This window comes from Mustela nivalis, assembly GCF_964662115.1.
Source record: "Mustela nivalis genome assembly, chromosome: 8".
Taxonomy (NCBI): Eukaryota; Metazoa; Chordata; class Mammalia; order Carnivora; family Mustelidae; genus Mustela; species Mustela nivalis.
This window is the reverse complement of record NC_139027.1, coordinates 120796558-120809652: the sequence shown is the minus strand read 5'-3', so window position 1 is coordinate 120809652 and position 13095 is coordinate 120796558. Positions and strand designations below refer to the sequence as shown.

General features: G+C 38.4%; 1 protein-coding gene across 20 annotated transcripts in view; it reads right to left on the bottom strand.

Annotated features, from left to right (window-relative positions):
- Window positions 1–13095, bottom strand: part of ITCH (itchy E3 ubiquitin protein ligase) — a 131075-nt gene that overhangs the window by 95644 nt on the left and 22336 nt on the right. For 9 of the 20 annotated variants that reach the window (XM_082746041.1, XM_082746042.1, XM_082746027.1 and 6 more), the window contains exon 3: window positions 8383–8478. The exons of the other annotated variants lie outside the window; for them this stretch is intronic. In XM_082746041.1, coding sequence (XP_082602167.1) covers window positions 8383–8415 — 33 coding nt within the window. In that variant the 5' untranslated portion in view covers window positions 8416–8478. The remainder of the gene's footprint in view (window positions 1–8382; window positions 8479–13095) is intronic. 20 annotated transcript variants of the gene reach the window in all.

Here is a 13095-nt window from a genome sequence, read left to right as displayed (position 1 = left end):
CAGCTGGGTGGCTCAGTCTGTTAAGGGTCGGGTTTTTATTTTTTATTTTTCATTTTTTTAAAGATTTTATTTATCCATTTGACAGAGAGAGATCACAAGTAGGCAGCGAGGCAGGCAGAGAGAGAGAGAGAGGAGGAAGCAGGCTCCCCGCCAAGCAGAGAGCCCGATGCGGGACTCGATCCCAGGACCCTGAGATCATGATCTGAGCCGAAGGCAGCGGCTTAACCCACTGAGCCACCCAGGCGCCCCCGGGTTTTTATTTTGGGCTCAGGGTCATGATCTCAAGGTCCTGGGATCGAACCCTGCATCCTGACTCGTGCTGAGCAGTGTCTGCCTGGGTCTCTCTCCCTCTCTCTTTGCCCCTCCCCCTGCACACACGTGCTCTAAATAAATAAATCTTAAAAAAAGAAAAGAGAAGAGAAGAAACCATGAAGTAGCAGATGAATTTGATTTCCAGAACATTAATAATGTCCAGTTTTTCATACTAGCAAACCAAATTCAACAACACATTAAAAGGCTTACTATGTTATGACCATGTGGGATTCATCACTGGGTTGCAAGGATGGATCAAAATACAAAAATCAGTGTGTTACAATTAAAAGAAGGCTAAAAATCACATGATCATCACAACTGATGTAAAAAAAAGTATTTGACAAAATTCAATAGTCTTTCATGATAAAAACTGTTAAACTAGGAACAGAAGAAAATTACCTCAACAAAATGAATGGTATATATTGAAAGCCCACAATTAATATCACACTCAGTGGTGAAAAATTAAAACCTTGTCTTCTAATACTAGGAATAAGACAGAATGCTAACTCCCACTGTTTTTATTTCATATAATACTCCTAGCCAGAGCAATAAGACCAGGAAAAAAAATAAAGTCATATAATACTCCTAGCCAGAGCAATCAGACCAGGAAAAAAAATAAAGAGAACTACCCCACTTACAACATCACCAAAAAGAGTAAAATACTCAGGAATAAACTTAATCAAGGAGATGAAACTGCAAACCTTGGGGTGTCTCGGTGGCTCAGTCGGTTAAGCATTGCCTTTGGCTCAGGTCATGATCCCAGGGGCGGGGGACTGAGCCCCCGCACCCAGCTCCCTCACTCGTGTTCTCTCTTTCTCATGTTGTCTCTCTCTCATAAATAAAATAAAAAACTACAAAACTCTGCTGAAAGAAATTAAAGAAGCCACAAATAAATGGAAGGACATCCATATTCATGGGTTGAAAGATTTACAGATGCAGTGCAATCCCATTCAAAATTCCAACGGCATTTTTTTGAAGAAAAAAAACCCTAAAATTCAACTAGAACCCAATATAAAAGCAAAAGCAAAGCAAAGTGTATATAAATTAAAAGTTAAAATTTTTGTTTTTCAAAATTACCATCAAGAAGTGAGAAGCCAGGGCACCTGGGTGGCTCACTTGGTCAAGCAACTGCCTTCAGCTCAGGTCATGATCTTGGAGTCCCAAAATCGAGTCCCGCATCAGGCTCCCTGCTCAGTGGGGAGTCTGTTTCTCCCTCTGATCCTCCCCCCTAATGCTCACTCTCTCTTCTCTCTCTCAAATAAATAAATAAATAAAATCCTTTTTAAAAAAAGAAGTGAGAAGCCGGAGGTGTCTGGGTTGCTGAGTTGGCTTAGTCTCTGACAGATGATTTCAGCTCAGTCATGACCTCACCTGGTGAGATCAAGCCCTTCACACTGAGCCCCATGTAGGGAGGGATCCTTACTTAGCAGGGATTCTACTTGGGATTCTCTCTACTTCTCCCTTTGTCCCTCACCCAAAGCACAAGCCGATGGGCCGGTATACATGCACACTCTCTCTAAAATAAATAAATCTTGGGGAAAAAAAAGTGAGAAGCCAACCCACAAAATGCAAGATAATTTCTGTAAATCATATACATCCGACAAAAAGTATCTAAATATCTAAGGAGCTGTCAAAAAGGCAATGACTGAAAAACTGGCAAAATACCTAAAAAGACATTTCTCCAAAGATACACAAATGGCCAATAAGCACATGAAAAGATACTCAACATCATTAATCATCAGAGACATGCAAATTAAAACCGAAATAAGATACCACTTCACACCTACTTAGGATGCCTATAATCAAAATAACCAATAACTACTGTTAATGAGGATGTACATAAGTTAGAACTTTCATACAGTGTAAAATGGTGCAACTGCAATGGTTCCTCAAGAAGTAAAACACTGAATTACCAGGTGATACAGCTATTCTTCTCCAGGGATACACCCAGAAGAAATGAAAACATGTCCACACAAAAACCTGAACATGAATATTCACAGCATTAGTCATAACAGTCAGAAAACAAATAACCCAAATGGCCATCAAATAATGAATGGATTTTTAATGGTGGCTCAGTGGGTTAAAGCCTCTGCCTTCGGCTCAGGTCATGATCCCAGGGTTCTGGGATTGAGCCCCACGTTGGGCTCTCTGTTCCACAGGGAACCTGCTTTCTCCCCTCTCTCTCTCTGCCTGCCTCTCTGCCTACTTGTGATTTCTCTCTCTCTGTCAAATAAATAAAATCTTAAAAAAAAAAAAAAAGTCACTTATGGTTTGTCTCCCTCCCAATCCCATCTTGTTTCATTCATTCTTAAAAAAAAAAAAAAAAAAAAAAGAGAAAAAAAAATTTTCAGACAATGGAATATTATTCAGCAATAAAAAGAAATGAAGCACTGATAAAATCTGTATCACAAACCCTGAAAATACTAAGCTAAGTGAAAGAAGCCAGTCACAAAGGACCAAATTATTATAGGATTCCATCTACACAATATGTCCAGAGTCAACTAAACTATAGAGACAGTAAGTAAATCATTGGTTGCCTAGGGCTAAGCAGACGTGGCACTTGGAGTGAGAACTAAATGATGCAGAGAACTATACATTAACAATGGGTATATTGTATGGTGTGTGAACTACATATCAATAAAACTAATTAAGACAAAAAAAACCAAAAAAATTTTAGGAGAATTTTTTTATTTTTCTACGCTAAAGGTTTTACTACCAATGGATCCTCACTAGAAGAAATTCTACACTTGATCTTAGCTGAAAGGCAAAGAAGTTTTAAGAAATTCTAAAGGAGGGGGCCTGGGTGGTTCAGTGGGTTAAACCTCTGCCTTCGGCTCAGGTCATGATCTCAGGGTCCTGGAATTGAGTCCCACATCAGGCTCTCTGCTCAGCGGGAGCCTGCTTCCCTTCCTCTCTCTCTCTGCCTGCCTCTCTGCCTACTTGTGATCTCTCTCTCTCTGTCAAATAAATAAATAAATAAAATCTTTAAAAAAAAAAAAAAAAGAAATTCTAAAGGATGTACTTCAGGAATAAAGACAATGATTCTTAAAAGAAGTTCTGCAACTCAAGATAAAAACGTGACTAAGAGGGGCGCCTGGGTGGCTCAGTGGGTTAAAGCCTCTGCCTTCAGCTCGGGTCATGATCCCAGGGTCCTGGGATTGAGCCCCACATTGGGCTCTCTGCTCAGCAGGGAGCCTGCTTCTCTTCCTCTCTCTCTGCCTGCCTCTCTGCCTACTTGTGATCTCTGTCAAATAAACAAATAATACAATCTTTAAAAAAAAAAAAAAAGTCCCCCCCCAAATCCTTACGTCCTGATATTAAAACTCTTGTGTAATTCCCCTGACAGTGACACAAAGTTGGCTTATACAACCACAGAATATGGTGGAAGTAACATTGTACTATATTTAAAGCTAGGTCATAAAAGCATTACAAACTTTTGCCTTGATCCCTAGGATTGCTTATTCTGGGAGAAGTCAGTAAACATTTAAGTGGTCCTATGGAGATTTCTAGGTAAAAAGGAAATGAAGCCTCCCACTAAAGCCAGCACCAATTTGCTAACCATGAGTGAGCCACCTTGGAAGTAGATCTTCCAGTCCTAGTCAAGACTAAAGATGAATGCAGCCTGATTATCTAACTGATATCAAGAGGTACCAAGAGAGACCTTAAGCCACAACTGCTCAGGCAAGCTACTCCCAAATTTCTCAACCATAGAAACTGCAGAAGATAAGTAATTATTATTTTAAGCCCCAGAACTTCTGGATAATCTATTGTATAGCAACAGGACACTAACAGAGAAACCATGGTATAATCTTGGCTAAGTACTAGGGTAATATAAGATCTCTGCTCTAAATTACATGAAAAAAAACTTACACTGAAGTACTAGCCTAACATGCTTAAAACCTATCCTTAAGTTCTTACAATTCAAATAGAATGGTATGTGCTTATTTTATATTTGGTAATGATTTATTTCTTAAAAGGGAAAATAAAGAATAGGATGAATTATGGGACAGTGACCATTTAATTTTTCATACAAACTGGAAAGGTTTTGATGGTGAACAGGGACAAGATGAGATGTTGTGTCAACAGGAATAAACCCGACCTATACTAGGCAAACCACGACATAACGCCACCCTAATTATGCACTATAGGTATGGAAATTTAAACTGCTAAAATAAGGTGGTATAAAAGAAAAAGTATTAGATTCAGGAGACTGCAATAAATTACAAGCATCATCATAATAAAAAATTATTAGTTTGGGTACCTGGGTGGCTCAGTCAGTTAAGCATCTTACTTTTGATTTTGGCTCAGGTCATGACCTCAGGATTGTGAGTCCTGTATCAGGATCTGTGCTGGGCATGGAGTCTGTTTAAGATTCTCTCTCTCCCTTTCCCTCTGCCCTTAAGAAAAAAAAAAAAAAAAAAAACTAGTTTGGGGGCACCTGGATGGCTCAGTCAGTGGAGATGCGACTCTTGATCTCAGGTTATGATTTCAAGATCCACCTGGGTGTAGAAATCACTTAAAACCAAAATCTTAAAAAAAATGACTCAGTAGGTTAAAGCCGCTGCCTTCAGCTCAGGTCATGATCTTGGGGTCCTGGGATCGAGCCCCACATCAGGCTCTCTGCTCAGCAGGGAGCCTGCTTCCTCCTCTCTCTGCCTGCCTCTCTTCTTACTTGTGATCTCTGTCTAATAAATAAATAAAATCTAAAAAAAAAAAAGGGCACATTGTGTGTTTGCCTTTCACTCGGGTCATGATCCAAGGGTCCTGGGATAGAGCCCCTGGGGTGAGCTTCCTGCTCAGTAGGAAGCCTGCTTCTCCCTCTCCCACTCTCCCTGCTTAAGTGTTTCTTCTCTTCAGGTATCTCTCTCAACTAAATAAATAAATCTTAAAAAAAAAAAAAAAAAACTAGTTTGGTGAATAATCATGTGCTGGGAACCATTTTAAAGAATTTTACATGTACTAATTCATTTAATACAATCTCCCGGTAATGAGCTGAGTAATGGCTCCCAAAATATGTCCACATCCTATTTCCTGAAACCTACAAACGTGACCTTACTTGAAAGAAGGGTCTTTACACATCTAATTAGGAATTTCTAGATGGTAGCATCCCGATTATCCAGCTGCACCTTAAATCTAGTAACAACTGTCCTGTTAAGAAACACACAGAAAGTAGAAGAAAAAAAGACAGGCAAAGATTTAAATTATGTAGCCAAAAGCCAAGAGACACCTAGAGCCACCAGATGGTAGCAAAAGGAAGGAAGGATTCTCCCCAGAGCTTTTAAAACAAATGCAGCTATTCTGACATCTTGCCTTCAGACTTCTAGCCTCCAGAACTGTGAGAAATTCTCTATTTTAGGTCACCAAGTTTGAGGTAATTTGTTATAGCAGTCACAGGAAATTAATACACTCCCAATGACATAGAAACTACTATCAACATTTTGCCAATGATGAAACAAGCATTAAGTAATCAAATAAACCAGAAGATCTGGAGATATGAATAAAAAGTAATAAAATGTAATAAAAAAAACTGGTTTGGAAACAGTATTTGGAGGCTGGTCATAGGGACTGAGTTTGCTGTCAAAACTTAGCTGAGCTTAATAAATGAAGAAGAAATGAAAGAATCATTATTTTGCAACCTGAAGAGATGATGGCATTTTAATATATATCCACAAACTACTTGATATTTCCTCCCTTCAAAAGATGGAACCTAATACCCTGTCTCTTGAGTGCAGGCCAGATTTAGTTACTCTCTTCTAATGAACAGAATGTGGCAAGAAAGGATAGTATGTGACTTTCAAGGTGAGGGCATAAAAAGAAATGCCACAACAATGCACAAGATACAATTCTGTAACATCGATAACTAAAATGGGTACTGACAGAGCTGTAAAGGAACAGCTTTTGTATATTATTGAAATTAAGTGGTTATCAACCCTACAGGAAATACTGAAAATGGTCCTCTAAAATAGAAAGCTTAAAAGTCATATACACCAGAAAGGAACAAAGACAATATACAGTAACAGTCACCTTACAGGCAATACAATAGCACTAAAATCCTATCTTTCAATAGTTACCCTAAATGTAAACAGGTTAAATACCTCAATCAAAAGACACAGGGTTCCAGAATGGATAAAAAAGTAAGACCTTTTCGTATGCTGTCTGCAAGAGACTCACAGACACCTCCAGATTTAAAGTGAGGGGGTGGAAAACCACTTACCATGCTAATGGACATCAAAAGAAGTCTGTGGCAATCCTTGTATAAGACAAATTAGATTTTAAGCCAAAAACTACAATAAGAGATGAGGAAGGACACTATCCTACTTAAAGAGTCTGTCCAACAAGAAGATTTAACAATTTTAAATATCTATACCCCTAACATGGGAGCAGCCAATTATATAAATCAGTTAATATCAAAGAAATATACTGACAGTAACACAATAATAGTAGGGGAGTTTAACATCCCCCTTAATGAAATGAACAGATGATCTAAGCAAAAGATCAACAGAGAAATAAAGGCTTTAAATGACACAATGACCAGATGGACATCACAGATATATTCAGAACACTCCAACCCAAAGCCACAGAATACACATTCTTCTCTAGTGTACATGGAACATTCTCCAGAACAGATCATATCCTGGGTCACAAATAAGGTCTCAACTGGTACCAAAAGATTAGGATCATTCCCTGCATATTTTCAGGCTGCAATGCTTTGAAACTAGAACTCAATCACAAGAGAAAAGTTGGAAAGAACTCAAATACAGGGAGGCTAAAGAGCATCCTACTGATGGATGAATGGATCAACCTGGAAATTAAAGAAGAATTTTTAAAAATTCATGGAAACCAATGAAAATGAAAACACAACTGTTCAAAATCTTTGGGACACATCAAAGGCAGTCCTGACAGCAAAGTATATAGCAATACAAGCCTTTCTCAAGAAACAAGAAAGTGGATGCCTGGGTGGCTCAGTCAGTTAAGGAGCTGCCTTCGGCTCAGGTCATGATACCAGCGTTCTGGGATCAAGTCCCACATCAGGCTCCTTGCTCGGCAGGGAGCCTGCTTCTCCTTCTGCCTCCTACTCTGCCTGCCTGTGCTTTCTCTCTCGGACAAAAAAACAAAATAAAAAACAAAAACAAACAAACAAAACAAACAGACCAAGAAAGGTCTCTCAAAAACAAAAACAAAAACAAAAAACCACACCCTAAACCTATACCTAAAGGAGCTGGAGAAAGAACAGCAAAGAAAGCCAAACCTCAGCAGGAGAAGAGAAATCATTAAGAGTAGAAATCAAAGAAAAAGAAACCAAAAGAACAGTAGAACAGATCAACGAAACTAGGAGCTGGTTCTTTGAAAGAATTAGTAAGATTGATAAACCCCTGGCCAGACTTGTCAAAAACAAAATAGAGGGGCGCCTGGGTGGCTCAGTGGGTTAAGCCTCTGCCTTCGGCCCAGGTCATGATCCCAGGGTCCTGGGATCGAGCCCTGTGTCCGGCTCTCTGCTCGGCAGGGAGCCTGCTTCCCTTCCTCTCTCTCTGCCTGCCTCTCTGCCTACTTGTGATCTCTGTCTGTCAAATAAATAAATAAAATCTTTAAAAAAAAAAATAGAAAAGACCTAAGTTAATAAAATCATGAATGAAAGAGAAGAGATCACAACCAGCACCAAAGAAATACAAACAATTATAAGAACATAGTATGAGCAACTATATTCCAGAAAATTTGACAATCTGGAAGAAATGGATGCATTCCTAGAGATGTATAAATGACCAAAACTGAACCAGGAAGAAATAAAAAATCTGAACAGACCTATAACCAGTAAGGAAACTGAAGCAGTTATCAAAAATTTCCCAACAAGAGCCCAGGACCAGATGACTTCCCAGGGGAATTCTACCAAACATTTAAAGAATTAGTACTTATTCTCCTGAAATGGTTCCAAAAAATAGAAATGGAAGGAAAACTTCCAAACTCATTTTATGAGGCCAGCATTACCTTGATCCGCAAACCAGACAAAGACCCCATCAAAAAGGAAAATTACAGACCAATATCCTTGATGAACACAGATGCAAAAATTCTTACCAAAATACTAGCCAATAGGATCCAACAGTACATTAAAAGGATTATTCACCATGACCAACTGGAATTTATTCCTGGGCTGCAAGGGTGGTTCAACATCTGCAAATCAATCAATGTGGTATAGTACATTAATAAAGGGAAGAACAAGAACCATATGATACTCTCAACAGATGCAGAAAAAACATCCCTTCTTGATTAAAACTCTTCACAGTATAGGGATAAAGGGTACATACCTCAATATCATCAAAGCCATCTGTGAAAAACCCACACCAAATATCATTCCCCATGGAGAAAAACTGAGCACTTTCCCCCTAAGGTCAGAAACATAGCAGGGATACTCACTATCACCACTGCTATTCAAAATAGTACTAGAAGTCCTAGCTTCAGCAATCAGACAACAAAAATAAATAAAAGGCATCCAAATCGGCAAAGAAGTCAAACTCTCACTCTTTGCAGATAGTATGGTACGTTTTGTGGAAAATCCAAAAGACTCCATCCCCAAAACTGCTAGAACTTATACAAGAATTCAGTAAAATGAAAGGATATGAAATCAATGCACAGAAACCAGTTGCCTTTCTATACACCAACAGCAAGAAAGAAGAAAGAGAAATTAAGGAGTTGATCCCACTTACAATCACACCCAAAACCATAAGATACCTAGGAATAAATCTAACCAAAGAGGCAAAGAACCTGTACTCAGAAAACTATAAAATACTCATGGAAGAAACTGAGGAAGACACCAAAAAAATGGAAAAACATTTCATGCTCATGGACTGGAAGAACAAATATTGTGAAATGTCTTTGCTACCTAGAGCAATCTACACATTTAATGCAATCCCTATCAAAATACCATCAACATTTTTCAAATAAATCCAAATAATCCTAGAACTTGTATGGAACCAGAAAAGACCCTGAAAGGCCAGAGGAATGTTGAAAAAGAAAACCAAAGCTAGTGGCATCACAATTCTGGACTTTAAGCTCTATTACAAAGCTGTAATCACCAAGCAGTATGGTACTGGCACAAAAAAAGACACGTAGATCAATGGAACAGAATAGAGAGCCCAGAAATGGACTCTCAACTCTATGGTCAACTAATCGTCAACAAAGCAGGAAAGAATGTCCAATGGAAAAAAGACAGTCTCTTCAACAAATGGTGTTAGGAAAACTGGACAGCCACATGTAGAAGAAACTGACCATTTCCTTACACCACACACAGAAACAGACTCAAAATGGATGAAAGACCTAATGGTGAGAAAAGAATCCATCCAAATCCTTCAGAACACAAGCAGCAACCTCTTCGACCTCAGCCACAGCAACTTCTTCCCAGGAACATTGCCAAAGGCAAGAAAAACAAGAGCAAAAATGAACTACTGGGACTTCATCAAGATGAAAAGCTTTTGCACAGCAAAGGAAACAGTCAACAAAACCAAGACAACCAACAAAATGGGGGAAGGTATTTGCAAATGACATATCAGATAAAGGGCTAGTATCCACAATCTATAAAAAACTTAAACTCAACACCCAAAGAACAAATAATCCAATCAAGAAACGGACAGAAGACACAGACATTTCTGCAAAGACATCCAAATGGCCTACAGACACATGAAAAAGTGCTCAACATCACTTGGCATCAGGGAAATACAAATCAATCCCACAGTGAGATACCACCTCACACCAGTCAGAATGGCTGGAAACAACAGGTGTTGGCAAGGATGTGGAGAAAGGAGAACCCTCCTCACTACTGGTGGGAATGCAAGCTAGTGCAGCCACTCTGGAAAACAGTATGGAGGTTTCTCAAAAGTTGAAAGTAAAGCTACCCTATGACCCAGCAATTGCATCACGGGGTATTTACCAAAAGGATACAAATGTAGTGATCCGAAGGAGCATGCACACCCAAATGTTTATAACAGCAATGTCCACAATTGCCAAACTATGGAAAGAGCTTCGATGTCCATGAGCAGATGAATGGACAAAGAATATGTGATACACACACACACACACACGATGGAATATTACACAGACATAAAAAAGCCCCAAAACCCTGCCATTTGCAACAATGTGGATGGAACTAAACGGTATCATGCTAAGTGAAATAAGTCAGAGAAAGACAATACCATATGATCTCATCAATATGAGGAATTTGAGAAACAAGACAGAGATTCATAGGGGAAGAGAGGGAAAAATGAATCTAAACAAAACCAGAGAAGCAGACAAACCATAAGAGACTCAATCTGAGGAAACAAACTGAGGGTTGCTGAACTGGAGGGGGGTAGGAGGGATGGAATCACTAGGTGATGGACACTGGGGAGGGTATGTGCTATGTATGGTGAATGCTGTGAATTCTGTTAAGACCAATGTATCACAACTGTATCCTTGAAACAAATAATACATTATATGTTAATAATAAAAAGAAAAACTAAGCGGTTATAAATTCAAATTAGAGTATTATAACTTTAGGACTTTAAATGTAATCCCCATGGTAACCACAAAAGAAAACAGTTACAGAATATACACAAAAGGAAATAAGAAGACAATGGAAATGTTTCACTATCAATTAAACACAATGACAGTAATGAAGGAAATGAATGACAAAAGAGCTCTAACATATATGGAAAACAAAGAGTAAAATGAGGAAGTCCCTCTTTACCAGTAATTAGTTTGCATGAAAATGGGCTGAACTCTCCAATCAGAAGACAGAAATTGGCAGAATGGATTTAAAACATCATCCAATCATATGTTGTCTACAGAAGACTCATTCTAGATCCAAAGACACAAATAGGCTAAAAGTAAAAGGATGGAAAAAGATATTCCAAGTAAACTATCAATAGTAACCAAAAGACTGCTGAGTTAAGTCTACTAAAGTCACACAAAACAGACTTTTTAAAAAAGATTTTATTTATTTATTTGATAGAGAGAGAGAGAGAGAAAGAAAAGAGTATGAGCGGGGGGGAGGAGCAGAGAAAGAGAGAGAAGCATACTCCTCAAGGAGCAAGAAGCCTTATGGTACCCGATTCCAGGACTCCGGGATCACGACCTGAGCCACAGGCTGACATTTAACTGAATGAGCCACCCAGGCACCTCCAAAATGACTTTAAATCAAAAAAAGTTGTGAGGGCCAAGCTGGCTCAGTCAGGGGAGCTTGAGACACTTGATCTCAGAGTCATAAATTTGAGCCCCACATTAGGTATAGAGATTAAATTTAAAAATACATAAACAGAACTTAAAAAAAAAAAGGTTGAGACAAAAGATGTTACAATATTAACAAATTAATTAATAATTAATTAATTAATTATTAATAAAAGGCCCAAAACAGCAGGAATATACAGTGATTTATAAACATTTACACAATTATAAAAATTTAGTAATAAGAGACCATCAAAATAAATGAAGCAAAAACTAACAGGCTTGAAGGTAGAAATAGACATTTCTCAGCATACTGGAAGGATTATATATGAAGTGGGTTTATTCGTGGCATTCAAGGATGGTTCAACGTACAAAAATTAATCAATGTAATACACTATATTGAGAAGAATAAACGGAAAAAATCACAATCATCTCAATTGATAGAGAAAAGGCACCTGACAAAATTTAACACCCTTTTATGATAAAAACATTCAACAAAGTAGGAACAGAAGGGAACCACCTCAGTTCACTGATAAAGGCCATATATGAAAAATGCACACTGATATCATATTCAATGATGAAAGAATGAAAGCTTCTTGAATACCAGGAATAAGGCAAAGATGCCCACTCTTACCACTTCCATTCAACACAATCTTGGAAACCCGAACCAAAGCAGTTAGGCAAGAAAAAGAAATCAAAAGCACCCAAATAGGAAGAGTAAAATTCTGTTTAAAGCTATGATCTTATATATAGAAAACCCTAGAGATTCCACAGAGAAAAACTGTTAGAACTAATAAATTCTGCAAACTAGCAAGATACAGAAATCAACACATAAAAACCTGCTGTATTTCTGTTCATTAACAATCAACAATCCAAACAGAAAATTAAGAACACAGATCTATTTATAAAATCAGTAGGTTAAGCATCTGCCTTCCATTCAGGTCATGATCCCAGGGTCCTGGAATTAAGCCCCAGTCAGCCCCACTCTGCTCAGTGGGGAGCCTGCTTCTCCCTCTCCCTGGCCTACCCCTACTCTTCTTTTTTCTCTCTCTCCCAAATGTATAAAACCTTAAAAAACAAAACAAAAACAAACAGTAAGACACCTACGAATTAACCAGTGAGGTAAAAGACTTGTAACACTGAAAACTGTAAAACACTGTTGAAAGAAATTAAAAGATGCAAATAAATGGAAAGACATCTTGTGCTTATGGATTAGAAGTCTTCATATTAAGATATTAATACTACCCAGGGCGCCTGGGTGGCTCAGTGGGTTAAGCCGCTGCTTTCGGCTCAGGTCATGATCTCAGGGTCCTGGGATCGAGTCCCGCATCGGGCTCTCTGCTCGGCAGGGAGCCTGCTTACCTCTCTCTCTGCCTGCCTTTCCGTCTACTTGTGATTTCTCTCTGTCAAATAAATAAGTGAAATCTTTAAAAAAAAAAAAAAAAAAAAAAAGATATTAATACTACCCAAAGCAGTCCACAGATTCAGTGTAACTCCTATCAAAAAACCAAGGATGTAAAAACAAACAAAGAAATAAACAACAATGACGTTCCTTGCAGAAACCGAAAATCCATCCTAAAATTCATATACAAT